The sequence below is a fragment of the Squalius cephalus genome (assembly GCF_949319135.1).
Source record: "Squalius cephalus genome assembly, chromosome: 24".
Lineage (NCBI taxonomy): Eukaryota > Metazoa > Chordata > Actinopteri > Cypriniformes > Leuciscidae > Squalius > Squalius cephalus.
The window spans coordinates 16,540,138-16,567,994 of NC_137145.1; the positions used below are offsets into that span (position 1 = coordinate 16,540,138).

Sequence of the window (27,857 nt, forward strand, 5' to 3'; positions counted from 1 at the left end):
GCGTCAAGAGCGAAATTGACACGCGTAAAAAAAAGTTTGAAGCGAAATTTACGCGAGAGCCTCTTTACGTCAGAGGCAAAAGTTTCGAAACCCGTTGGCTGACATCTTTTTACAAGATGTCTGATGTTGATCGATCATTTATCGAGAGAGTCACCGCTCTGTATTTGCTCTGGAGAGCAGAACAGTGGCGTAGGGATCATCGTCGCCGTATTTGGGTCCACCAGACCCTTCGGAGGCGAACCCAGTTTGGCGAGTTTCACAATTTGCTCCAGGAGCTGTGCCTGGATGACGGCCGCTATCAGCGGTGCTTCCGCCTGTCTCGCACCCAGTTTAATGACCTGTTGTCCTGCATCGGAGCGAGGATCACCCTCGCCCTCACCCACATAATCTGTAATTTATTTTTGTATTGATGATAAATGGAGCTAGCCTCCAAAAGTAATTAACCTGTCCTGTGTTTTTTTTTTTTTTTTCTCACACAACACTGTCCAGACATGAACTATGTTCTTATACACTAAAGTATATTGGTTGTCTCTACATTAGAATAATAATGTTTCATATAATTTGGATTTAGATATGGAATAAATTAGCATTCAATACAAAATGAATATGTCTCGTATGTTGAAATCAAGTTTTTATGTGATAAAATATTTACTTTGTTTTTACTTCACCATGTGACAGCAGCAAGCAGGCTCCTGATTGGTTAATGTTGCGCGAATTGACGCAGAAGTTCAGATTTTTCAACTCGGACGGCAGACGCGAATTCGCGTCAAACGCGTGAATGCACAAAAAGCACTACATAAAATCAAAGATTTTTTCCTGCGCCGCAGGAATTTTTTACGCGCGTAACGCGTCTTTGCATTGACTTAACATTGAAATCACTAGCGCCTGACGCGCTATTCGTGTCCGGTGTGAACGTCATACCAGGTCCTCTGGTCCAGCGGCCAGTGCTCTGCTGGCTTTCGAGCCAGGATGAGCAGGAGGAGGCTGTAGGAGTGAAGATGCTGAAATGGCTGAACCCGCCCAGCCCCCCTGCCCCGCATATTCTGAGTTGGTGGAGGTGATGAAGCACGCCACCGCCAGGCTTGAGCTGCCATGGCAACGCGCCAGAGGGGAAGCCGCTCGTAGAAGACTTGGCGATCGCTTTCTCGCTGGCCAGAATCCACCAGCTCCTGTGAGCCTTCCATTCCTTCCCGACCTCCATGCTGAGGCGTGGAAGAACCTGTACTCCTCTCGCATTCACCGGTTACATCATTCCAACTAGGGAGGGAGTGCGAGAGCACGGGTACAGTATGTGTCAATGCCCCCTATTGAAGAGACATTTGCGAGCTATCTTTCAGTGGGGGAGACATTGACTCCGGCCCTGCCATCTAGACCTCTGAAAACCATATCACGTCTAAATGGCAGGGCATACGCGGCGGTGGGTCAGGCTGGTGCTGCGCTGCACACGATGGCTGTGTTGTAGGCGTACCAGGCTGATCTGCTGAGGGACTTGGACCAGGGTCAGGGTCTAACCCCGGGCGTTGTGGCTGAGTTGTGGTGCATCACAGATCTCGCCCTCCGGGCCATCAAACGGGCCACCGCTGCGGTCCGCCGGTCGATCTGCTCTGAACTCTTCTGCTTTTGACACTCTAATTTTAGAATGTGCCAGTTGTGTCAGAGTTTATCATAGAATGTCAAGGTACACTCTTAAAAATAAAAGTTCTGTATTGGCATCAATGGTTCCTTGAAGAACCTTTAAAGGAACCATATGTAAGATTGTGGCCAAAACTGGTACTGCAATCACTTTCAAATTACTGTAGAACGGTGTATCCCCTCCCCCTCTCCCCTGACTGGAGGTTGCCTGCTAGGCTGCAGGATCCAGCAGGAACGTAGGCTGCTACAAGGAGCTTCCAATGGCAAGTGACGAGTCCTACACAGTAATTTTTTTTTTTCTGTTAATTATGTTTATTCTTCATGAGACATGTTTTGCGAAGTAATTATGTATCGCAAAAATTTACTAATTGCGATTAGCCAAATATAATCGTAAAGATGTACGCTCGTATGTGACAGTACATTGTTAGAACAGTAGCTGTTAGTTTAACTTGTAACGGTAGGTATCTGTCATTAACGTAAGTACAAGCATAAGCCTAAGTCACTATGTGTAACAGATATCAAAGATACAGCTATTCATTTAGGTTTCGTAACGTTAGACATTTTTTATCCGTTAGACATTTTTTTATCCGACATGTTTGTAGCTGTAGCTGTGGTAACTACAGCAGAGCTGGCAACCCGGATGCCGAAGCACTACTGAGTTCGTTATTAGTAGATAGGTGGAGGGTGGCGCATCAGGCCAAAACACAACATGACAACATCAACATCAGTTGAGGGCTGCAACTTCACTTTTAAATGACAACATCCTGGCCGGACTACTGTTGTCAGTGATATAAGTATTTGAAATTAACATGATTTATTAATGTCTAGTGACATATCAGGGCCATTTTATGATTAATTGAAATACATTTCTTACATACGGTTCCTTTAACATCTGTAGAACTTTTCTATTAAACAAAAGGTTGTTTATAGCTGACAGAGGTTCTTTCGAATTTAAAAAAAAAATTCACACTAAGAAAAAAAAAGAAAGAGGTTATTTTAAGAACTGTTGCCTGAAAGTTTTTTTGGAGAACCAAATATGGTTCTAACTTAAGGTCATGTGGTAGGTCTATAGTATCTGTACTAGCAAATATAACCATGGTCATCTCATCACTATCTTCTCTGACCATCTTCAGTTTCCCAGAAGCATTCATATCATTGATTTAGAGAGAATGGATTTTGACTCTATGAATGTAGGAAAATTAAAAGTAAAGTTTTAAGTTTCCAAGAGGTGAGAGTAAAAAGTGTGAAATTTCAGATAATGTGACATCCAACCTGTGAACAAAACGTAGTTGAAAACAAATCGATTAGGTCAAAATAAGTAAAATTACTGAATGTTTCCCAAATTCTGTATTTCCTCCTTCATTTCCCAGTTTCAACACTTTCATCAGGATACTTTGTAAATGGCACAGCACCAGCATAAACTAGGGAAATTCTCTTTGTGTGTGTGTGTGTGTGTGTGTGTGTGTGTGTGTGTGTGTGTGTGTGTGTGTGTGTGTGTGTGTGTGTGTGTGTGTGTGTGTGTGTGTGTGTGTGTGTGTGTGTGTGTGTGTGTGTGTGTGTGTGTGTGCTTATTATGTGCATGAACATCTAAACTCGACTAAAACTTTTTTTATATATGGTGATTTCTGCCCAAAACATGTTTATCAATTCAAATTAACTTAATATGCTCAAAGCTGAATTTGTTTAGCTGATTTCTGCTGATACTGTACAAGGCAAAAAATAAAGAATGTGAACGTGCAGAACTGCTTGTGTTTCAATGTGTGCGGACGGAATAAAACCATTTGTTGTCTCTGCGTGCTTCAACTCTACTGCAAAACTGCTCCTGATGTCAAACGTAATGAAATTATTTGGCAGTTTGACTGTCTCGCATTACGCTGCAGATTAAAATGTGACGCATGAATTGAAATTAGTTTAATACATTTTATGTTGATACTTTTCATGCAATTAACATTTCAAATTTTATTTATCATTTCAACATTTATAAATTTTAACTTTGCATTGAAGTGTATTAGAAAACAACTTCTGATCATTTCTGATTCTGATTCAATTCTGATTTATTCTTTATTTGTCATAATTACATACAGTATATTTACTCTTATATGAAAGTAAAGATGCTTTGCAACCATGCAAAATTGTGAAAAGTGCTATTGTTACGACCTGTGGCTCCAAAAAAGCCACAACAAAGGAAGGGACACACTCTGACTTCAAATTTAACTCAAGGTTTATTAATAGAACAGGAAACTAAACCAAACAAGTGCAAATGTAACGTCAGTAAGATCAGTAATAGAGTACAATGTAGGCATGAACTGTAATGTAATGTGACTCCAATGTAAGTGCAACAAAGGAAAAGACCAACAACATAATTAATCAAAATATGGAGCCCCGAATAGTAGTAAAATGTCTCATTTTAAAGGACATTAAGATAGGGAAGCCAGATGAGCGTAATGAAACCACTCATGGAATCACTCATCGTCTAGATACGGGGGCGCCACATACCAGATCGTCACGACTATAGAAATAAATTTGAATTTAATTAAGCAATAGACTATCTGAATTTCAAAGTGTGGGTAAATTATTGAAAAGGCAAAGGTCATAATTATAAAACTTACTTCATGATTATTTATTTGCAACTCAAAACACATTTCCTGTAAACATCTATCTAGGCTATTTTTATACTCAACAAGTAGAACTCAAATACAGTTCAATGTATTGTACATTTAATCATAATGGGTCAACAGAGAATTACTGAATTGCTCATTGTTACATTTGCGCTGTAGGCAAAAGTTGTCTCTGGAAATTCAGCCCTTGCACCTGTTAGCAGAAACAAACTAAATGTTTCAGTGCATACCTCACACCTTTGTGTTGCACAAAAAGAAAGTCTCATCTAAAAAATTACATAGCATCATCTAAAAATCAAATCCTTCTCAGATTTAAAATACATGGTGAGACTTGTCTTTTGCTGAAATGAGTTTCTAGACGCTGACAGATTTTTTGACAAATGTGCCAATAGTGTGCTCTCTAGCGAATTTGGTTGTTTAGCAAAAGTATAGTTAATAGTTAGTTAGTGAGAATTGGACCCTAATCTAATGTGTGACCAAAACAATATAGAAAAAATTTACTTTCTTCTGCTGGTCCAAACTGTGGTTAGATGTAGCTAAAGTTCCCTGTGATATAGGAGATGGATTGCAGGATTTGAGCCTTAACCCTTTCAGCCCTAAAGTTTTTTTTTTTGTTTTTTTTTAAGTGACATTCTCAAACGTAAAGACTCATAACTCCAAAACTATAGCAGGCTGAGTCAAAAGGTATATCGTTAGATAGAAATCTTCTATTTTTACATTTTACATTTGTACATTCTCGAGAAACTGCTGAAAAAAAAAAAAAAATATATATATATAGTATGGATTTTTTTTAAAAAATTGTAATCAGAAGTTCAGAAGATCAGAAGTTGTATTACTTTAGTGTATTCCTAATACATTACAATGCAAAGTTAAATTGTCAAATAAAATTTGAAATGTTAATTGCATGAAAAGTATCAACGTAAAATGTATTAAAATAATTTCAATTCATGCGTCACATTTTAATCTGCAGCGTAATGCGAGACAGTGAAACCGCCAAATAATTTCAAAAGCCACATTTGATTTGACTAAGTTACATGTGCGCCTCTGTGGTTTTATGTGTCGTAACACCATGAGGAATATCTTGTGATCGACGCAAGAGATTGTTGATTTTGGACTTATTTAAATCATGAGAATCTGCTGTAAATAATAATGTTTTGTGAAAATAATGCCATTTTCCACAATCTGAGCATGTTTCATGAAGTTACGAGCGAAAGCGTGATTAATGTGTCATCCGTATATTATTTCCATATGGGTCTTGCACGGCTTCGCGTACAACAACTCGCTCAAGTTTAGTCAATTATGCTTAACAATTATGCTTGTTGTAGTCTACTTCATGAGACCTTTCCAATGACATAAAACACATGACTATTTGAGCTGTCTGATGTTTTTGACACATTTCAGTACATAGTACAAAAAATATAGATAGAGGACAAACAGCAAACTGCCACCGGCTGTACACTTTGGGTTTAAATGGTTAAACAATCTTTTTTTATTATGTTTTTATTTTTTAGACTTTGTAAACTACTGAAAACGTAGTAGTACTGACAAAAATGATTCTGGTGTTTAAGAGAGAAAGATGTGCATTTTTTAAATGTAATGTAAAAATATATGTATTAGTGTACTGATTCACACACATATATTATACTTGTAAGTTTATGAGCTGTGTGTCATCTGAAGGTTTTATGGTTAAAGCTGTTATTGGTTAATTAATATTTGACTGATAAACTTCACATTTAATCTAATTTTTTTAAATCATGTTGTATTCATTGTAATAAGATCATCAAGGTTGGCTTTTATATTTACTTAACTCACTCTAACTAGTTACTCCCATTATTTACAACAAATCTTGAGAATAGTAAAGGGGCTTGAATTCAGTTATTTGTTCATACAGACAATATTTTGGTAAAGTGTTTTGAGGTCATAACTAGAGATCCACCGATTACAATTTTCTTGGCCGATTCCGATTTCCGATTTTTCATTGAGTTTGACCTGCCGATACCGATTTTAACCGATTCCGATTTAATTTTTTCTAACCACTTTACAGCACACACAAATATTTATTTTCTATCTTGTCTTTAATAGAACATTTTGCATAGAACATAGACATTTTTTTGAACAGATAATCGCTGTAAAATGGAACTATATAAATTACTCCTGGTGTGGGAAATTAAAAGTTAATTAAATTGAAACTAAAAGAAAGCTTAAACTGTATATTCTGACTAATTTACTCATTTTTAAAAAAAAATTTTTTTATAAAACACCATGTAGTACTTTTACCCAAACTGAATAATAAAAACAAGTTTAAATGGGTAAATTTTCTATAAATATTATTTTCTGACATAGCATACTCCAGTTCTTGTTAAAACACACTAGACATGGAAATTCTGTGCATTTTTGGGCTTTTTTTGTGTGAAATAATACTTATTTTGTCCATCAAAAGTGTGCTTTCACTTTAATTGAGCGTGAGCAGCAGCAAAAATAGACTCGGCGCCGAAACCCGCGCTTCACTGCTGCTAACGTGCTTCTCCTGCTCGCGGTGTGAATGCACTCATTGATTAACATGCACGCCGAAAAAAATACGCGCTGCTCATGCGCCGCTCTAGCCTGGCTAACGTCAGACCTCTTCTCATTGAGACGTGGTCTGGGAACCACATGTTAATTTTCTCGTATTTGAGGCGTGGTTTACGAATGCCCAGAGCCGTTTATTTGGCGCTACGAATGTCTATCAAATGCGCCTGTACGTAGCTCATAGCCAATCGTTTCAATTATACCAGATGACGTATGTAGAGCGACAGAAATTCTACGAGGAAGAAGACGAAATAAACTTGCGTTCTAAACTACAGATCTGGCCTTTAAAAACGCGCGTTTTCTCCCGCGGCATTCGGCAATTCGTCTCGTAGAGTCTCGCAGAATTCTGCAAGTGCTTTCGGGGGGCGCTACTTACAAATTCCCTCAATGTGTTTCGCTTCACAGAATATCCACCAGGTGGCGCATAAAAAACAACTTTACGTTAGATTTTTTCTTTTACTTCATTACGTCACGATTGTGAGAAAACATCCACAATAAAATATAAATTATAAATAGTAATAGACACAAATATTTACAGTAGGCTACTGTATTATACAGACATTTGAAAATATTTGTAAATGCAAAAGGTTCATTAAGACAAGAAGGGGTATTGGACAACGTTTACGAATTTTTATATGCTTTGTCATTGCTGTGGTTTCCAGGAGATGAGTGCATGCAGAATATTTAACATTGCTTTTATTAAAACAGCAAAGTGACGTTCTTGCCAGTAGCGCATAACTTTTTTGTACAACTATTAAGATGATTGTGCATGCAATGCGCATTTATATAAGTGCAACAGAGAATTTAGTGTGAGCATAATACACGTGACTCTGCCTGTAAAAACCCAGCAGTATTTTTTATATATATACACAAAATCATCCTAACATAATGCAATTAAATAATGCGACTTACCCAGATTCTTAATTCGTGAAAATATTTCTTGTGTGATTGTTCTTGTGCAGATATTTCTTGTGAGGTAATGTTGCAGCTCAACGCGTAGCATTTATATTTTGGGCGCATCTGATTTGCCATTACATTATTAATAAATATTTTAATTGAACTGTCTTAATGCATTAAGCATAAAGATTTTTCCACGTTAGTCTCAGAATGTCCGGGGTTGGTTTGAGGTCTTGCCGACAGTTTGTAAATCTTCTAAATATTCATATTCACAAATTCCATACAAAGGGTGATCAACAGTTATGACTTCTAAAATAAAATAAAAATGACCAGATAAGAGGTATCTGATTGACAGTTTGACAGATGTTGTTTTAAAAAAATAATTACAACATTATGGGGAAGTGGTATTAAATATTCGGTAACACATAGCCTAATACAATTATTTTAAGTATGCATTTTGTTCAGTTTTGCTTTTACAAAATGTTCCCTGTTTTTTATATAATTAATTTAATCTGAGATGTGCGTTATATCGCTTTTTGATCATTATTTGTGTTGTCGAATTTTGACACAGTTTCATTACTTGTTCATAATAATTTGATTCATAATTATGTCGTTTTTTTCTAAAAGTAAAAGTAAAAAAACTAAAAGTTTTTCTAAAAGCAATATTCTAAAGAGATACAAAGACAGTGTACGTGTACCCACCAGATTTCGCCATGAGTCATTTTGTACCCACCACTTTTAACTTCCGTTGACCGTTTTCAGTGGTTATGAGGAGCAATATGAGAGAACATTTTTGTAATCATTGTCTGACACAAAAAAAAAAAAAAATATAATATTCATTTTATTTTAATTTTCGTGTTCGCATTTATGAGGGAAAAAACAACGTGTCAGTTTACGGTTATGGACGTGAGCGCTCTAAAAGCGGCACTAAAAGACTGCTTTAAAACTTTCACAGAGACCTTAAACAGAACAGCTGCCTTTCTTTAAATCGAATTTCGTTTTGTATTAATTATGTCTTAATTTTAATCAATGTTTCGTGAACCAATTGCCTGGATTTAAGAAGTAAATATAGCAGACAATCACGACACCGGCGCCGGCGATATCTCATAAATGAACCGAAACTCAGCGTGTAATGCACATTCACATTTACAGTGTATTTAGACACATTTAGACGCATTCATAATCATTACTTTTACCGGTTCTTTGTGGCAAGCTTTATGCGTGCGGTCGTGCGCTTGAGTGCGGCTATATTATAGTAAATGCTCATTACTTAAAACAAAGCATAAGCCTCTTCCTGGCATGCAATGGAATCTACAATGTCAGTTGGTTATATCAACATATGTCAAATTAAGTTACGCAATATCAACAAATTAAGCTATAAACATTAATTTGAAATAACTTAAAGCGTATGTATAGTATATTTGCTTAAATAGCATTTAAACAAAGGAACTGCAAGGGATTAAAACCCCGCCCACACGCTGGTGAAAACTGGAAAAACCGGTTTTCTTTTGATTCCCTGAGAGGAGATCGATTAGCATTGGGGGTTGAATCGGCAGACCTGGGGGGTGGGTGGTTGTAATTTCTTGACTCTTTGCAATTGGTAGCAGCTAAAACAAGCAGCTAAAACAAAGACTGTGCAATTAATTACATTTTGGAAATAACTTTCTTCATGTCGTTTTATTTATACACTGTAAAACATTTTTTTTTTTTGAATTTGTAAATATTAAATATGTTTTACAAACAATTGGTTTACAAACTCTTGGAGGTTTGTGGTTACCATCATTCAGAAGAGTGGTGCTTGTGTTTAGACTTGTGTTTTACGTGATTAAATCAGGAAGATTACATTGGTTTCTGTCCACACGGAGACGCATTTAAGACGATTTAATCAGGAAATGGAGGCACCGGCGCGATATAACTTGCATTGCTCGTGAACTGAGCTCGTCTCATAAATGAACCGAAACTCAGAAATGTATCTAGAAAGCTTGAAATGTCCACTTTTAAACAAAACAATTCAAAACGAAAAGAAACAGACAACTCTCTTTTGTAAGTGTGCATTTCTCTCTATAGGCACGTTCACAATATCTGCGAAGATGACGAGTCAGCATTGTCAACATCTTTGACTGACACATAAAACACTAGTTGATTAGTAAACAATTAAAATGTCTCCTTGCTATATTTGACACATGATTACTTTTGCCAGTTCTTTGTGGCAAGCTTTATGCATCCGTTAACTATCGAATATCGTGACTCATATTTTGTACCAGACCATTTATGGTTGTTCATATTGTTCAACAAAGTTCTTGATAAAAAAAGAAAAGAAAAAAAAGAAGCTACTGTGCCTAATATTATTGTTGTATAGCGCGCAAGGTTTATGCGCATGCTTTAAGTCTTCTCCGTTTTTAGTGTATGTCTGTGGCAGAATTACAGTGCCTGGTCTGGTATGTATACTAGGCTACATCGTTTTGAGTCGGTTTCAGTGGTTTAGTGTGTACGCAGATATTTCTTGAGACGACGCCATGTTTTTATGTTTTTATGCACTTTTACTCTTTTAGTTTTGTTGCAATTTCACCAAAAGCTTATAATTAGGAAATACACACAACACGCTAAACTTGTATTCTCTATATGTTAAAAATGTTGTAAAAAATACGTATTATTCTTATATAATAAGAATAACAATATGATACATTTATATTGCACTCGAAATGATTTAGATATGGAAAGAGGAATTCTTCTCAACTACCACCAATAAAGTTTTAAAATTCTTCTTTAGAAAATATTATATTTTGATGATTCTGCAAGTTCAGCAGACAGTGAGGTTCGGGTTTGTTCCGATCAGAGCTCGTGAGTGGAGAGCGCATTTCTGAATATTCCGCTCCGCTCGTTCATTCCGCTCAGGGTCCACGGCCTCGCTCAACACAGATGTCCTGTTGCCTGGTTCGAAAATATGTGGAATACGGGCTGCTTTCGACTAAAAGTTTTTTTTTTTGTAGTCGACTAGTATACTAGGCTAGTTGTTCATTTAAGTAATTCGTGGACAAATCGCCCCTTTATATTAATTTAATTAGCCTACTTATGGATCATGAGCGTTTACGTAATATAGCCGCACTCAAGCGCACGACCGCACGCATAAAGCTTGCCACAAAGAACCGGTAAAAGTAATGATTATGAATGCGTCTAAATGTGTCTAAATACACTGTAAATGTGAATGTGCATTACACGCTGAGTTTCGGTTCATTTATGAGATATCGCCCGGCGCCTCCAATGTCGTGATTGTCTGCTATATTTACTTCTTAAATCCAGGCAATTGGTTCACGAAACATTGATTAAAATTAAGATATAATTAATACAAAACGAAATTCGATTTAAAGAAAGGCAGCTGTTCTGTTTGAGGTCTCTGTGAAAGTTTTAAAGCAGACTTTTATTGCCGCTTTTAGAGCGCTCACGTCCATAACCGTTAACTGACACGTTGTTTTTTCCCTCATAAATGCGAACACGAAAATTAAAATAAAATGAATATTATATATTTTTTTGTTGTGTCAGACAATGATTACAAAATTTTCTCTCATATTGCTCCTCATAACCACTGAAAACGGTCAACGGAAGTTAAAAGTGGTGGGTACAAAATGACTCATGACGAAATCTGGTGGGTACACGTACACTGTCTTTGTATCTCTTTAGAATATTGCTTTTAGAAAAACTTTTAGTTTTTTTACTTTTACTTTTAGAAAAAAACGACATAATTATGAATCAAATTATTATGAACAAGTAATGAAACTGTGTCAAAATTCGACAACACAAAGAATGATCAAAAAGCGATATAACGCACATCTCAGGTTAAATTAATTAAGCTCCTCATAACCACTGAAAACGGTAAAAAAAAAAATCGAACCAAAAGTCAAATTAATATGGACTGAAGTTAAAAGTGGTGGGTACAAAATGACTCATGACGAAATCTGGTGGGTGCGTACCCACCGTCCCCACCGAAATCGACGCATAAGGGAAACATGATAGTATAAAAAGTACTGTGTGTAATGCAGAAAAGCGCATTACAACCATGTTAAAACTATTTAAAACGTTAAGATGCAAAAATGAACTAAATGTAAAATTAGATAATGATATTGCGCAAATGATCTCGGTCTCTTTAAAGGTCTTCGCAAATTATTGTGTTATAAGACTCAGTTATCATAGCCTACATCACGTCTCTTCTACTGTAAGTACACAGGGAAAAAAAAATAAGACAAATGATGCGCGTTTGAGTCGGATTTTTATGAAGAATATGTGACTGTTTATGTAACTGGCAAAAGAAAACATTGTATTCGTCATACTTCGTCAACTCAGTATGGCCACATGAAACACGACTGCCATCTACAGGTTTTAGTATTTCCTGCGTCCAACACCTAATCCCCCATCTGCACGATCCCGCAGAATTTCGGAAGTGCTTGTGGCATTCTTTTCTCTGAGACGCGCATTTTTAAAGGCCACATCTGTACTTAGAACTCTATCTAAGGCTGCGTAACTTTGCGTCTGCTGCCATGTTGGATCCATAGATATAAACAAACTGCTTCGGTGTGTCGCATAGACGTCATCAGCGTCTTGCTGCTCCCTCCCCGTTCTGTGATTGGTTATCTTTTTGAGGGGAAAATCTGGTCCATGGTGTCCAGGCTGCCTAGCAGCGTGAATAAAATCGTGCTGTGCGCAAGGCAGCACGGGGAAACCCAGGCTAGCGCCGCTCACGCTTGCGGTGTTAAACGGCCGTAATTCACAAGGTTTCCTATTGCGTTCCGTTTGCATGTGTGATGCTGATGTTGCGCAATGTTAATCATGCCGGGTGCATTTGACCGGCATAAAATCGGCATATGTCAGACTAACCGGCCGGTCGCCGGTCATGGCCGATTACGTGAAAATCGGCCAATTCCAGTCACCAGCCGATCAATTGGTGCATCTCTAGTCATAACATAGTATTTTGCAAGGAACTACTCAAAAATAAATCTTTATTAATCAATAATCTGCCCCTGTATTCCTGTAACCATAATTTGTGTTAAAAGGAATAACATTTTTACTGCCACTAGTGTAGATATATCTTTATATCTGAATCACCAAACAAGTGGATCCTCTTTTCAGGGGGTCTCGGTCCGCTTCCAAACTAACTCTGGTGCAGTTAGACGGAAATGTGAATGCAACATGGACTTCGAAATGAACCAAAAATCGGATGGGATTTCACAAGATGTAACCTATTACAGTACAGTACAGGCGTTGGAACCCTGTATCCTTGCAGTAGATCTTTGTTTGTGTGTGTAACAGAGGAATTCCTTAGGCTGTTTTGACTCCTTTACACATCCTGTACACACATACAACAAGCACATTTAGCCCCACACACAAGCTTTTTTTTTCATAAATGTTGTTTTTGCTTGTATATTTGGGTTTGGTGTTAAACATGATAGTGTAAACACTATGCAAACCAGGACTAAATGTATCTATTTTTTTTTGGTCCAGACCAAAAGAACCAAGTAAACTGAACAACAAATGTGAACACAATTTAGTGTAAATAGACAATTTATAAATATGTTACATTTTGTCCAACTTAATCTTAGACAACATTATTCTGTTTTATTTTTTTATTTTGGTTACTAAATAATTTCCACTTTCCATGTGTGTTCTGTCATAGTCGTAGTACATAAATATGGATTTTTTTATCATTTGTTAATAATATTGAATGAGTAGATGTGTGTATTCAAAATAAAAATATGTTTTATATAAAATTTAGTTTATTACAGAATAACAATAAAACAAAAAGCTGTCAAAACATTAATCAAATTTTCTCTATTTAGACTTTAGACAACTCATCAGCTCTTTACAAGAAACTCCAGGACATGAAATAGGTGTCTGACAAAGGAGACATTCAAAATGTGCTGTTGAGAGCGTCCTCGAGGAACAAGGTTGAGAAACACTTCTTCAGATAATAATCAATTATTACAAAAGTTTTGTTCTGTTAAACTTGCATCAAAAAAGGTGTGTGATATTTCTATGGCATTGTGAGTTGTGAAATACTCTTCTCACAGATCAATTGATAAGCTTTAGTACATTCAACATCAAGCCACCCTACTCTATCACCCCACTCTTTCACTGTAGGCACAGCCACAGTCACGACACAGTTCTCTCTTCTATCTCCATTAGGCTCTCCAGACGCCCAGAAGCTGAAAATACAGATCAGCATTAGATGTTCAGTGCTACTTTCTGTGTGTTATGATATTGACTGTAAGAATCATTTATTAGATATTAATCAGTTCAGTGTTTTCTCACCCAGAGGTCAGTGTGCTTCCATCAACCCATTTCCATGTTCCCTCCACATCACTGTCAGTCAGACCAATATAGACTATAGCAGAACCAGTCATGTTCTTCACAAAATCCTGAGCAGATGAAACAGTTGCAATATGTAAAGTTTAGGGAATAAAGGGGTAACAACCAGGAAAATTAACACGTTATTTATACTGTAAAGGCATCTTTACACAGCCGAGTTAAGGCTGCTCTAAAGTGGCTCTGTGTCTGCTCATAATTCAGTGTAAAGACACAATGGTGCATAAAAGCAGACTTAAAATATGCTGGGTCTCACCCTCCTCAGCCCCTTAGTATCAAAGGCGACTCTGCTACTGTTTTGGCTCAGTGTAAATGAACGCAAACTTGTGCCGCCCTAAACTACGTCATTGTCATGACAACCTAAAGCAACCTGTCAGCTCAAATGGTGCGAGAATCAAGAAGAGGGAGACAAAACATATAGGCCAATATTGTTTTAGCCAAATAAAAAAAAATGTCAGTCAACAAGGGACAATGAAGTAAAAGAGTCCTGTACTCACATAGTGAAGCAAACCACCAAAATAACTGAGTCATCAATGTGTGTTATCAATTGGCTTTCGATGTTTGTAATCTTCCTTTGAAGAGACTGGCAGATCAACGCGCTGCTACATTTCTCTCAGATATGGTAAATGCTTATTTGGCTATGTCACTATGATTGTGCATTGAAATATTATATTCCAAAAATCATCTCCTTGAGGACGATATTTCACCCCCACACAACAATGAAATCTGCTGTCCTGCCTGTAACGCTAACGGTAGCAGAATTGTTCATGCTTTCTGGATCTTTGAAAAAAAAAAAAAACTTTCAACCTCTTTTATTCCTGTGGTGATCTACTCTATGTAATAATTCATAATTTCTTCTTTCACTTCTTTTTTTATTTATTTAATTATTTTTAAAATATTTTATAACACTTTGTTAAAACTGTAGTTTTAAAATAATAATGTTCAAAATATTGATTCCCGTGATTTTAATTCCTGTGTAAATGCATTTCTGCCGCTTCAGAGAAGCAATAAAAAATCTGTGTAAATGCAAATTTTGTGATTTTATGCCGCTTCAGATTTGGTTTCTGTGTGGCTTTTTCTGTGTAAAGATGCCTTAGGTATTTTAGAACTAAGGGATACTTCTTATACTATTATTACTACTATTTTTTTTTTAATTACTGGAAAATATACACTTGTTCCATGAAGTAACAAGGTAAGTGTGACATCCACGGCCTGTAAATGAAAGTGGTGCTTGAGACCCTCTTGTTTCATGAAGTTAAATAGTAACTACAATAAAATTCATTCACGCAATCTGATATCACTGACTCTGAAACCTTTATTTGAAAAACAACTTAATTCAAAACAGATTTTTACACTTCTTATTCATTTAAAACATTTTTTTAAAATCAACTTTTCATTAAAAAATACCAAAGAAAGTAGCTTGGCTGCTTGGCTTCTTCCCGAGACTGACATCAATATCACTTTAAAGGGATAGTTCACCCAAAAATGAAAATTCTGTGATCATTTACTCTCCCTCAAGTTGTTCCAAACCTGTATGACTTTCTTTCTTCTGCTGAACACAAAAGAAGATATTTTAAAGAAGGTTGGTAATTAAACAGTTGCTGGTCCCCATTGACTTCCATAGTATTTTTTTTTTCCTACTATGGAAGTCAATGGGGTCCATCCGACATTTGGTTACCGACTTTCTTCAAAATATCTTCTTTTGTGTTCAGCAGAAAAAAGAAAGTCATACAGGTTTGGAACAACTTGAGGGAGAGTAAATGATCACAGAATTTTCATTTTTGGGTGAACTATCCCTTTAAGCTCTCACTGATGTGCGCTCTCTGCTACACACACACACACACACACACACACACGGATACTAAGAGGTACACTTTTATTATAGGCCTCAAACATAACTACCACCGACATTAATGCCCACAAATATTAATACAGACTGTCCATTACAGAGAAGCATAAGCATGCTGTAGAGAATATTATATAGCCAAGCTATGTGATCCAGCAGCAAATAAGTAAATAAAGATTTAAAAAAAAAAAAGATTTACCTTTTTTTTTAATGTGAAGTTACTTTACTGAAGAACAGTGTTTCAAAGAACTCTTGGTCAACTGGCTAATGTTATAATAACAATAATAAAAAATATAAAAAATATTTGAAAACTCTGTTCAACTGAGTGACGTTATGCTACATGTACATTGGTCATCATTCACTGTTTATTCGCGAGTGTTGTGAAGAAAAATAATAACGTCCACTGTTGAAGATTTCAGGCTCATTGTTTGTTCAAATCAAATCAAAACTCATCTAAAATGCAGCTTTTCCTGAAGCATTTGGAGCTTTTAGTAACTCCTCTTCAACTTCTCCCTGATGCTCTGCATGGTCGACTGTCACTTGTATGCTAAAGCATTGCACGCGTGTCGTACTCTCGTAATCGCGTATTGTGTAGGCGATGTATAATGTTTATAATATTATCCATATAAGAATATTTCATACAGTCTTGCAGACCTCTAATTCATAGGAGTCGTATGGATTACCGTCTTTATTGGTGTGTGGGCTGTTTGATGCTTCAACTTTTAGGAACCCATAAGCTTGCATTATATGTATTTCCACTGAGAATACAACATTTCTTATCAAATGCTAAAGTTTTATTTTACCTTATTTAATAATTTAATTTATTTTTAAAAACATTTTTATTGATAAATTATCTATGGGAATTTCCCAGAGATTATTTATTTTTCTAAAAACCTTCATTTGTGTTCATCTGAAGAAAGCAAGCTGTATCCATCTTGGATGGCATGAGGGTAAAAGATGATAAAATGGTGAGAACATTTCTGGGTTTAATACATAATACAGAATAACAAGAGACGTGGGATTCCTTTTTAAGATTAAAGGTGCTGTATGTAACTTTTTCATTCTACTAAAGCATAGAAATACCATTATATGTTTGCACATATTGTGGAAACATGCTAAGTTCACATATTTGTTTCTCTGAAAAACACTTCTACAGCCAGTTATTTTACTTTGAAATGTGTGTTTCCAGGCTGGAATGTTTGTTTTTGTTTTGGTCTGTGATACTGCACGCCAATCTGGAAATTTCCATTGTCCATTGCGCTCGTTCCTGTTGCGTGTGCTGAAACTGGCAACCCGTGTGAGCGCCGTCCAGTCTGAGGAGCAGACTCAGATATTTATATAATAATATATAATATATTTATATAATATATGATATATAATATCTCTGATATTTTGAATTGGACTGCAGTAACTATTTCCACCACTAGTTGTCATTCTTCCAGACTGTACCTTTAATCAGTGGAAAAAAAGAAAAAGAAAAGGAACAAGAGGAGCCAAGCAAGCGAAAAAATAAAATGGGGACAAAACCGGCTACTTTCTTTCAGGACTTCAGCATTGTTTTCAAACTAGATGTACCGCATCGCGGTACAAAATATGACCGCCGCTCAGGCCTGCACTGGCTTTCCACAAAAATAAATGACGTGGAGTAATTTGGCTGTATTGCGTGTTTATGTATATACCTAAAAAAAGTAATAGTATGTGCATGTCTGTCTGTCTGTGTGTGTGTGTGTGTGTGTGTGTGTGTGTGTGTGTGTGTGTGTGTGTGTGTGTGTGTGTGTGTGTGTGTGTGTGTGTGTGTTTGTGTATGTGTGTGTCTGTGTGTGTGTGTGTGTGTGTGTGTCTGTGCGTGTGTGTGTGTGTCTGTGCGTGTATGTATGTGTGCGTACATGTGTGCGCGTGTGTGTTTGTGTGTCTGTGCATGTGGATTTGTATGTGTGTGTATGGGTGTGTGTCTGTGCGTGTGGATGTCAGTGTGTGTGCATGCTTGCGTTTGTTTGTATTCCTGCATGTGTGTGTGTGACAGTATCATCCTAAACCAGCAACCCTTCGCTCAACAGCACCATCTACAGGCCGATGAGTGTACAGTCACTAAATGTGCACATAAATGAATTTATTTTATACCCCCCCATGGATGAAATTCTACAAAACTTAGCAGAGGATACCCCCAGAGGATGTCAAGTTAATCATACACATGAAATATGGTGCAGTTCTGAACATCTCCACTGAAGATAGGGGCGATTAAAGCAGAATAATATTGCATTTTCATTTTTTATGGGAGGGGCGCAAATCACAAATGAGTGATTACGGGCTAGGTTGATGTGGGCCCTTAAGAGTGGGCCCTACATACCATAAAAATTTCTTCATCCTCGGTGCCACGGTTCGGGGGGGGGGGGGGGGGGGGAGTGGCCCCCGGGGACCAAACGAAATTTTTCCGTAGAAGTCTAGTGGGGCTACATGCCCACCAAATTTCATGTTCCCCGGTGTTTCGGTGTCCCTGGTATCGTTGACGAAAAATTTACGGGGGCCCCAGCGCAGGGGGGGGGGGAAGTGGCCCCCGGGGACCAAACGAAATTTTTCCGTAAAAGTCTAGTAGACCAACATACCATAAGAATTTCTTCATCCTCGGTGCCACGGTTCAGGTAGTTATATAGGAAAAACTGCTTTTTTTGGGGTTTAGGGGGGCCCAGCGCGGGGGGGGAGTGGCCCCCGGGGACCAAACGAAATTTTTCCTTAGAAGTCTAGTGGGGCTACATGCCCACCAAATTTCATGTTCCCCGGTGCTTCGGTGTCCCTGGTATCGTTGACGAAAAATTCAGTAAGGTGACGGGAAGAAAAAAAAAACAACTTTGACAATCCCTATATGACCGCTTTCGCTAGCTACGCTAGCGGCGGTCATAATAAAGGTTTCAGAGTAAGTGATATCAGATTGTGTTTATGTATTTTTATTGTACCTGGAATAGAACAAGATGTAAACAAGCACCACTTACCCTATAACTACATATTAGTTATATTTCCGCAGTATAAAAAAAAAAGTTGCAATTGTTTTAGTTTTACCTGCCATGAAACATAGAAGCTCAAATTAAAACAGCTGCACTTTTACTATAAGACACACACACACATTTTATTCTTTCTCTCACTCACTTGTTCTTCTCTGTTGTTTATGATGATCAGATCTGCTCCTCTCTCTGTACAGTATCTTCTGCTCTCAGTCCAGCTCTTATTCTCATTCAGCATGTAGTAAAAACTGAATTTATAGTAAGTCCATCCACCTGTAAACAACCAGTTTAGCTGTTAGATCTTTATTCCCATTAAACTCACCTGTCATTAACTTATAACAGATAGTAAACTCATAGATTATGAACCCTGAAAGTTACTGAGAGCACAACCCAACTCTATCATGCTTTAAAAAATAATAAATAACTACATAGAAACTTTACCATAACTCTGAAGATTATGTCTTAGCTGGTCTCTCTCTTCTATCAGGTTGGTAATGTTGGTTAGTAGCTGATCTCTCTCTTCTGTGTAGTTTGTGCTCTTTGTATGGATGTGAACACACAGCACTATGACTGCAGTCAGCAGAAGAACACACAGCAGCCCCAAACACACTGCAGCTGCTCTGGAGCTTCTGTTCCTCACAGAATCACTGCCTGAAAATGGCAGACATGAAAATAAATGTTTCTTAATTTCTACAGAAACTTCAGAACGTGTTTGTATTTGTACCTGTGTGTTGAGGTGATTGGTTTCTCTCTGTTTGTCTGTTCATACCCCTCGATCCAGCAGTGTTTATATTGCCATAAACAGGCATTTGAGACATGTTTGCTTGCTTAGCCATGGGCGTAAATGATGGCAACTGTCTGTGTGCATTTGTACTGTAGTCCTCTGCTTTTGAGACTCAAATTTTAGGACATGTGGGCAATGTGTGGCAAAGTACGTCACAGGACAAGAGCATGTGACATCCTGTCTGTTAATATTAATTTTCATAACAACAAAGGGCACTATTGTGGTAGTGTGGTTTCAAATTAGCACAGGAAAATTATACATGATTGAAAAGTCTTAATTCAACTTAAATCGATCAGAAAATGTAACTGAATTATTGGTTGTGATGCTTCTTTTAAATGTCATTGCCACTGATTCGTTTGAATTTTTTCAATGACGCAATTAGAGCTGCACATTTCTGGATAAATTGAGAATTAAGATTGTGTGTGTGTGTGTGTGTGTGTGTGTGTGTGTGTGTGTGTGTGTGTGTGTGTGTGTGTGTGTGTGTGTGTGTGTGTAAAATGGAGATTGCAATTCTCCCATGATTCTGGAAAAAAATTATAAAAAATGTTATTATGCTATGTATAGCGGAATCTTTGTCATTTAGAAATGAAATCACGTGGGTGCTTGAATCGAGATCGCGATCTTTTAATGATTAATTGTGCAGCTCTACCTAAAATCTCTCAATTTCAGTGTTTTTGACATCAATATATTCATGTCGTGTAACGTTGTCAACATGAACTCAGTTTCTTAAAGGAGTCATAACCTGCAATTTTCACTTTTCCACGAGAATCAATGTATGTTATGATTGCCTAACGATTATACACTGGCCGGGAAGCCGATATTTAAAAGTGAAGCGTTTGTTTACCTCAGGGTAAATAAACCAGCGCGCGTGCACGCGCACTCAAATACGAGATTTTGATTTCAGCCCCGTCTTGACGTCATGACGGGGCAGGATATACCATATATGGACACCGCAAACCTATGCCGCGGGAAGCCCGCCCCTCTCCCCCTCATATTAAGTTCAGTCGAGAAAGATGGAGAAACGAGTACACACCTGAGTTGCTCTGTGGTTGACTGCCACAAACAACATGTAAATGTGTTTTCTCTACCAAAAACGGACCAAACTATCAGGGACCAGTGGATGAAATTCATTTTTAATGACGCTGTCCCAACAACCCTTTCAACTGGCTTATCGTTAGGAGTCTGCGCTAAACATTTCACACAGGAATCATACACAAATTTGGGGCAATATCAGGCGAAGTTGGCCTCGAAGCTCTGTTTGGAAAAAGGTGCAATTCCAACAATCAGAGACTTGCCTGAAATTGAAACGGTAAGACTGAGTTTTTATTGCTCTACTGTGTGTAACAAACCGCAGCTAACTGCTAATGCGGCTATTGTATGCTAGCGGGAGTATTAGCTTCAAGGTAAACATGGGGAATGGCTGCTAACATTACTTTGCAAACAACAAATGACTGAGATCATCATGAATTCGGCTATTGTATATTGATTGCCTAACGCTTATACACTGGCCGGGAAGCCGGTCGCGGCCAGGTCGGGTTCATTCATAACTTGCGCCATGATGTCATTTTGGAATGATATGCTAAAGTGTTACCTGCGGTGTCAACCCCCCTCCTTCCTGCCACCAATCAACGCGCCCCTCATTTGCATTATTAAAATGACCGTCCACGACAGCCAAAATATCGCATCAGATCTCGCGAGACAATAATGCCTTCAGAAATAAGGGTCTGAGGAGCTCTGTGTTTATTTTTTTTCCACTTTTCTTTTTTAGAAGGGCCTGAAAGACTATAATACAGCAGTAGGTATCCAAGGTAATACTAGGTTATGACTCCTTTAAAGGTAGGGTAGGTCAGAATTGTCTAAAAAAACTTTTATTCAAATTTGTTTAAACTGTCTTTATATACCAATACATAATTAGAATGCAAGTACTCTGAAATAGAGAGTATAAAAAATTGAGTGACTCTAGTGTATTTAATCTTCAATAAACACAGCTCATTAATTCCATTCACTCCCACCTAAAAACGGGTGCGCGACTGCGCGCACGTGGGCAGAGCCAGTAATAGCGGCGGTAGTCATGGCGACGAAGAGTGACAGTCGCGCAAGCCAATCACTTGTTTCGTCCCGGTAGGAATTAATGAGCTGTGTTTTTTGAAGATTAAATACACTATAGTCACTCAATTTTTATACTCTCTTTTTCAAAGTACTTACATTTTAATTATGTATTGGTATATAAAGACAGTTTAAGCCAATTTGAAAAAAAGTTCTTTAGACAATTCTTACCTACACAACCTTTAAGCTCCCCAAAAATGCACATGCGCACTTTGTCAGAGTGGAATTGAATATGTGATTAAAGTGTTTATGTGCCTTTTTCGATCAAAGATGGCACAAGTGTGTTTGTTGCCATCGCTCCTGTCCTGTGCTATCTTTCCTGTATTGGTGTGTGTTATTATTCCATGTGTGTGTGCGCGCGCGTGTGTGCGTGTGTGTGTGTGTGTGTGTGTGCGCTTCAAGAATCAGTACCTTGATTTTTGACTGTATTACAGACAAATACCTTGGTAATAAATAGACTTAACTTACAGAAATTACAATGTGCAGTTCTATTTTAAAGTTCACAGGGCTCCATTCCAGACTTCATTTGAGGGCAGCAGCACCGGAGCCGCTAAATTCTACAGACAGTGTTTGGTAGCACTGTGGGGCTGACAATAAAGTAAAATTTGCATTCTAAAGGCAATACTTATGTTACAGGAAAAAAAGCACTGTATTGTCTCATATGCCCACAAGAGGGCGCAAGCGAGCACAATAAGCAAATATAAACCAAATCAAGCATTGCATCTTTTATTGAAATGAAATGACATTCACTTTTTAAAGTGCATTAACTTTTGAAAAAGTTGTTCTTAAATAAAATATAATTTCCTTAATGTGCATGCTATAGAAAATTAGGTTACAATAGTGCATAAACCGGTGTAAGTACATCATCAGTAACCTGAGAAAACACTGGGGGTGTGACGAGACACTTATCTCACGAGACGAGACGAGACGAGACACGGCATTGGGTTCACGATAACTATTTTATAGAAATCCTCAATGACAAATTTCATGACTGTAAAAATAGTGTGAATGTGCATTTTGAAATGTTTTAACTAATAATCTTATAATGAATGTTATTTCAGCTCTACTTTATGAGTATGAATTATCAAATGCATTGAAAGACAACAATATACAAGCACTGTAAAATGTATTGCCGCAAACTCAACTGACTGGCTTCTCTCCTGGATGATTTGGATGAGTCTCTTCAGACCTTACTGGATTATGAGCTTCCAGAACTTCTAATTGAAGACCTCCTAATTGAATTTTCCACAAATTAAACCGAAATAAAAACAGTTTAAATAGGAAAAATAAACAGTCTTAAAGGGATACTTCAGGATTTAGCATTAAGCTTTGTATTAGTAGAAAGCCTGTAGTATTTTCGAATTACCGTGCTTTCCACCCTCATATCCCCCTGAGAGGAGAGATTTATGTATTTTTTTGTCTGGAAAAAATCCTCCGATGACGCAAAAATCGTCATTTTGCGTCATCGGAGGATTTTCTGGCCAGAGGCTAAAGACTACAGCCAGTAGTAGGGGCTGTTCCGCATTTGTTCAACCCGCCCATAGAGGGTTGGATCTCACTCACATAATGTACACACAGTGTCAGCCGTCTTTCTTTGGAAGCTAAGCTTGCAGGCTCTTGTTCTGTGAAGAAAGCTGAGTAGTAGGAGAAAGCTGAGTAGTAGGGGTTACCATCCTCCTTTTCCCGGACTTGTCCGGCGGGCGAGATCATTCAAAATGTCCGGGATTCAGCTTTTGCTTTCTGCGGTCGCCATTCGTTGTTTACATGCACACCTCTTGTTTCAATCTAACTGAATTCATTCCGATTGGTGAATCTGAATGTAGTGTTTACATGAACGCTAAACAAGTGATCGGTTGATGTGCGTTTTAACATTGCTAAGAAAATTCCCGCACCTCCGTGAGAGATACGAGACCGTCTCAGTAATGACGCCACCGGCCTCGCGCCGTTCTCCCGCGGCCGTCAACCTCGTCCTGCTCGCCACAGTAAACATGATGAATGGCGACTGTAGAACGCAAAAGCCGAATCCCGGACATTTTGGGCGATCTCGAAATCCCAGGCAGACTCGTCACGGAGACTCACTGGTAGCCTAACCTTGTTGTTTTCAACTGCGCTCTCTAACCGGTAGGCGTGGCCTCCTAGGGCAGCGAAGCAAGTGCATTCTGGGAGTTGTTGTCTTTCATCCACATTAGCCAAAAATAAATTTTCTGGCTTTTCTCAGTCTAGAAAGCTCCAAATTAAAAAATTTCTTCACATTTCTTCTACATAAATGACCAATTTTAAATACACATTCATCTTTCCAGAGGTGAAGTATCCCTTTAAGTGCAAACAATAAGTGCTAGTGCAACCATAATCAAAGTACTCTCTCAATATTCAAAGTGCAAACAGAGACCAAAACAGAGACCAGAGCCACAACCACACAGTCCAGAGATATGTTTGATATTGGGAGACAGGCTGTTGTATGTAGCCTAATTTGCGCGCATCAGGGAGCTCGTGTTTTACTTTCACTTTTAAATTCGTGATCACACGTACTCCGTGTATAGAGAGCGGCAGTGCTGAGCGCATTCTACAAGATAAGACATTTATCAGACGCTTAGGCTCTGTTGCGCAACGAATCCCCTGCCATCATCACGCGATCAGTGAACTGTGCAACTCGTGCTGTATGAGCAGAGCAGTAATTTACAATTTAAAATAGTTTTTATTTTTATAAAAACAGCAAAACGACAGTGGTGAATGTAGCGGTGGCGATATCGCGAGACGGCTTTTCACTCGACGAGAAATCTCGTGACATTTTAGCCTCGCGAGATCTCGTCACATCCCTAGAAAACACGCTTCAACAAAATGAAAACAGTATAATGGATCCATGCACTCACTTGCTTTTAAAGTGACAGCAGCCTAATATGTGTCTGTCATTTATGTTGATAAAACAACAAAAGATAGCGATAAAGATGTAAGGAATCACGATTAATCGCCTATGTATGTAATTTATACAGGACTAAAAGACTATCCAGTTTTATTTTACATTTGATTTCTTTATTCAGTTTCTGTAGTATTTCTGAACACTAGTGTTAGACCTAAAAAACTTTTCTCTTTATTTCTCTTTATTTGTATCTTTATTCTATTGTATTGATTTGTGCTACTTTTTTCAATTTATTTCAAAGATTGAAATCAAGCTTCCTTGTGTTGTGTCATTCTGTTTCTGATTCAGTTGCAGCGTTTAACAGCTCACAGGAGAACATTATCAATAAATGAAAACTCACATTTCAGTTTGATCTTTGGACAAAGCTATTGTAGGATTACTAAAGACTTGGAATAAACCCCAGAGTTATGTGGTAATATTTTATGATATCTTTAATGGTGCTTTTGTGTCATTTTTTCAAGCTTGAATTCTCAAGTTCCCATGTTTTGAAATCTTCAAAACATTGCCTTTTTGTGTACCACAGAAGCTGATGATTGTAACTAAAAGCACTTTGCCGGTAAAGGTGAGACTGAAACAGCTGTTTATGGTCTGTGGTTTTACTGTTTCTCCACCAACACAAAGATACAGCAGCATTCTCATGAACATTTCTTTGAAGGCCTCAGGTCCTCCATGAAACAGTTATGATAACACCACACTAATGCTGGATGTTTCTCTGTAGTTCCTTTTCTGATTTGAGCACTCTAATACACCTGACCTCATCTGAGGTTTGCTACATTGATAAAGGGCAAGCAATGGACTGACGCTGTGCTTCAGTGTTTAAGGTTCTCAGTGCACAGGTCAGTTAATAAAATCATTTCAGATATCACATTTATGGAGTAAACATATTTGCTCCTTTATGAGAAGGTTTAGCGATTATCCAAAAAAACATTGACTAATGGTTAGTTATTGTCTAATTTTAACTTAAAATCCTATCATAGCACCAGAAGAGCATGGCAACTTTACTTCACACAATCTCTTCCTGAGCACCAGAGATATGATGCTAAATGGCTGAAGGTGCAAACTCTGATGTTTTTATTAAAAAAATGAATGTACTCACCTGTACGCTGAGGCGGTTGGTGTGTGTTTGTCTCTGTCCTGAAGTCATGATCTCTCACACAATCTGCACTCTCATAGATTTCTACCGTCATCTCCTCTCTATCTGTCTTCATTCCCTCAGACTCACTGATCACATCATCATAAATATTATCAGACATTTCTTCTCTTTAACCGTCAAACTTTAAACAATGTTTTCCCTTGTTCCTGTGTAGATGAGTTTAAGAAGTCAGACAAAAAAAAAATTGTGGTCAACGTGTGAAAAGAAAAACGTGTGACATTAGATCGGTTGACATAGTTGCGAAAGTCTTTTCTTCTTTTTTGTGATGTATATCCAAGTGAAATGGCTTCTCAAGCTAGAAAAAATGTAGACTTGATGATTTGTCCATCTGGAATTGATTGGATGGTTGTGGTTTGCTATTGCTGTGATGTTATGGGAGTGACAGGTTGTGCCGCCCTCGCGCCAGTTAACACATCATCAGAGAAAAAAAGAGATGTCACTGCAAGAGGGAGGGGAAGTTATTTTGATTAAAGTTGATTAAAGTATTTTGATTGACTATCACTATTTTGCAATACATTCCCTAACGAAAGCCACCTCACTTTTACACTATGTTGTGTGCATGGGTGGGTGTGCTTGTGGATGTACATTTAATATGTCTTATATATCATTTAGTAAACCTTATAATATAAAAAGATTGTGTATAGAATTGATAGAAACGCCGAAGAATTTGAAGGATGTTAATAAACATTCCTCTGTCATCACCATCTTGACTGACCAAGTCATTCTCATTTGCTAGATGTTTTGAAGAACGCAGCAACGACAACACTGCAGCTGCTCTGCAACTTCCTGAAGTCACTTCCTGAACACGTCAATGATGTTCAGTATGTCTCTTGCCATTATTAATGTTCACACAGCATACAGAAGTGCCAGACATATGATAATTGCATCAGCACTTCTCACGAAATAAATGACAGCCTTTAAACTATGATAAAAAGATCATACTCACGCATTATAGCTAATGTTCAAGATTAACATCAGATACAGGCATTCAAACATGTTTAAATGACCTATAAGTTAATAATGTGGAAGTTACATTTTGGACACTGTTACTTTGTCTATTTTTTCTCCGCCAACAAAAGTAGGTCCAAATAAAGCCAAAACAGACTAAACCGTTCCGCTTCTCATAATAAACCGTTTCGTTCCTGAATGAATCCTTGATTAGATGGATTAAGATTTCATTTACTGTGTCGCCCCTTATAGTGCACTATTTGAGGGGAGAGGAATTTGTAGTGGTGTCCAAAACCATAGTGGACATTATAAAGTGCACTCATTTAATTCCATTATGCTCCACAATGGCAACCGATGTACAACCGATGTACAATCAACTTTTAGAGCTAGAGAAACCCATGAGATTTGTGTTGAATGAATTCCCTGTTTCCTGGCAGATGACGACATCCACAGCCCTTCTAGCCCACTCAGTGTCTGAATTTATTCACTCATTTTCATTCATTATTTTGAATATCAATTATTAGTGTAAATATCATATACACCTAGGATGGCTTTAGGGTGAGTAAATCATGGGCTAATTCGAATTTTTGGGTGAACAATCCCTTTAACAATCCTTAAATTATGACCATCCTAACTTGAGTAAACATATATTTTTTAATGTTTTTTCATTCATGAGGAGGACGACTAAGGGTAATGATTATTCAAAAAACATACACACATGGTCAGTTAATGTCTGTAACTTTAACTTAAAATTCTATAATTGTATCAGAAGAACACAAATGGTATCAGAAGAACACAAAGAAGCTCTAAACACGCTGGAGCTGCTCTTGAGTTTCTGATCTTCACAGAAACACCATAGAAAAAATGGCTGAATGTGCAAACTGTGATTTTTTTTTTTTTAATCAAAGTAATGAATATAATTACCTGTACACTAAAGTGGTTGGTGTGTGTTCGTCTGTCCTGAAGTCATGATCTCTCACACAATCTGCACTTTCATTTCCATCATAATCTACTCTCGCTCTACTGTATCTTCATTCC

The 27,857-nt window shown here is 37.6% G+C and overlaps 2 protein-coding genes across 6 annotated transcripts in view; one reads left to right on the forward strand and one right to left on the reverse strand.

Annotated features, from left to right (window-relative positions):
- Window positions 1-27,857, forward strand: part of cadm2a (cell adhesion molecule 2a) — a 511,389-nt gene that overhangs the window by 300,387 nt on the left and 183,145 nt on the right. The window lies entirely within an intron of this gene.
- On the reverse strand, window positions 13,338-27,799 carry LOC307152741 (uncharacterized protein). Its single transcript, XM_079861641.1, has 6 exons — window positions 27,744-27,799; window positions 25,815-26,233; window positions 19,353-19,562; window positions 19,057-19,184; window positions 14,016-14,122; window positions 13,338-13,909 (listed from the first exon to the last, which is right to left on the reverse strand). The coding sequence occupies exons 2-6, from the start codon at window positions 25,969-25,971 to the stop codon at window positions 13,738-13,740; spliced, it is 774 nt and encodes a 257-aa protein (XP_079717767.1). The 5' UTR covers window positions 25,972-26,233; window positions 27,744-27,799; the 3' UTR covers window positions 13,338-13,737.

What these genes read in the sequence shown, in the direction of transcription:
- LOC307152741 (XM_079861641.1), bottom strand. Translation starts at nt 25,971, where the DNA reads ATGTCTGATAATATTTATGATGATGTGATCAGTGAGTCTGAGGGAATG. An exon ending in ACATAATCTTCAGAGTTATG is followed by an intron (nt 19,185 to 19,352) that starts GTAAAGTTTCTA and finishes GGTTGTTTACAG; the next exon opens with GTGGATGGACTTACTATAAA. An exon ending in GGAAGCACACTGACCTCTGG is followed by an intron (nt 13,910 to 14,015) that starts GTGAGAAAACAC and finishes CTGTATTTTCAG; the next exon opens with CTTCTGGGCGTCTGGAGAGC.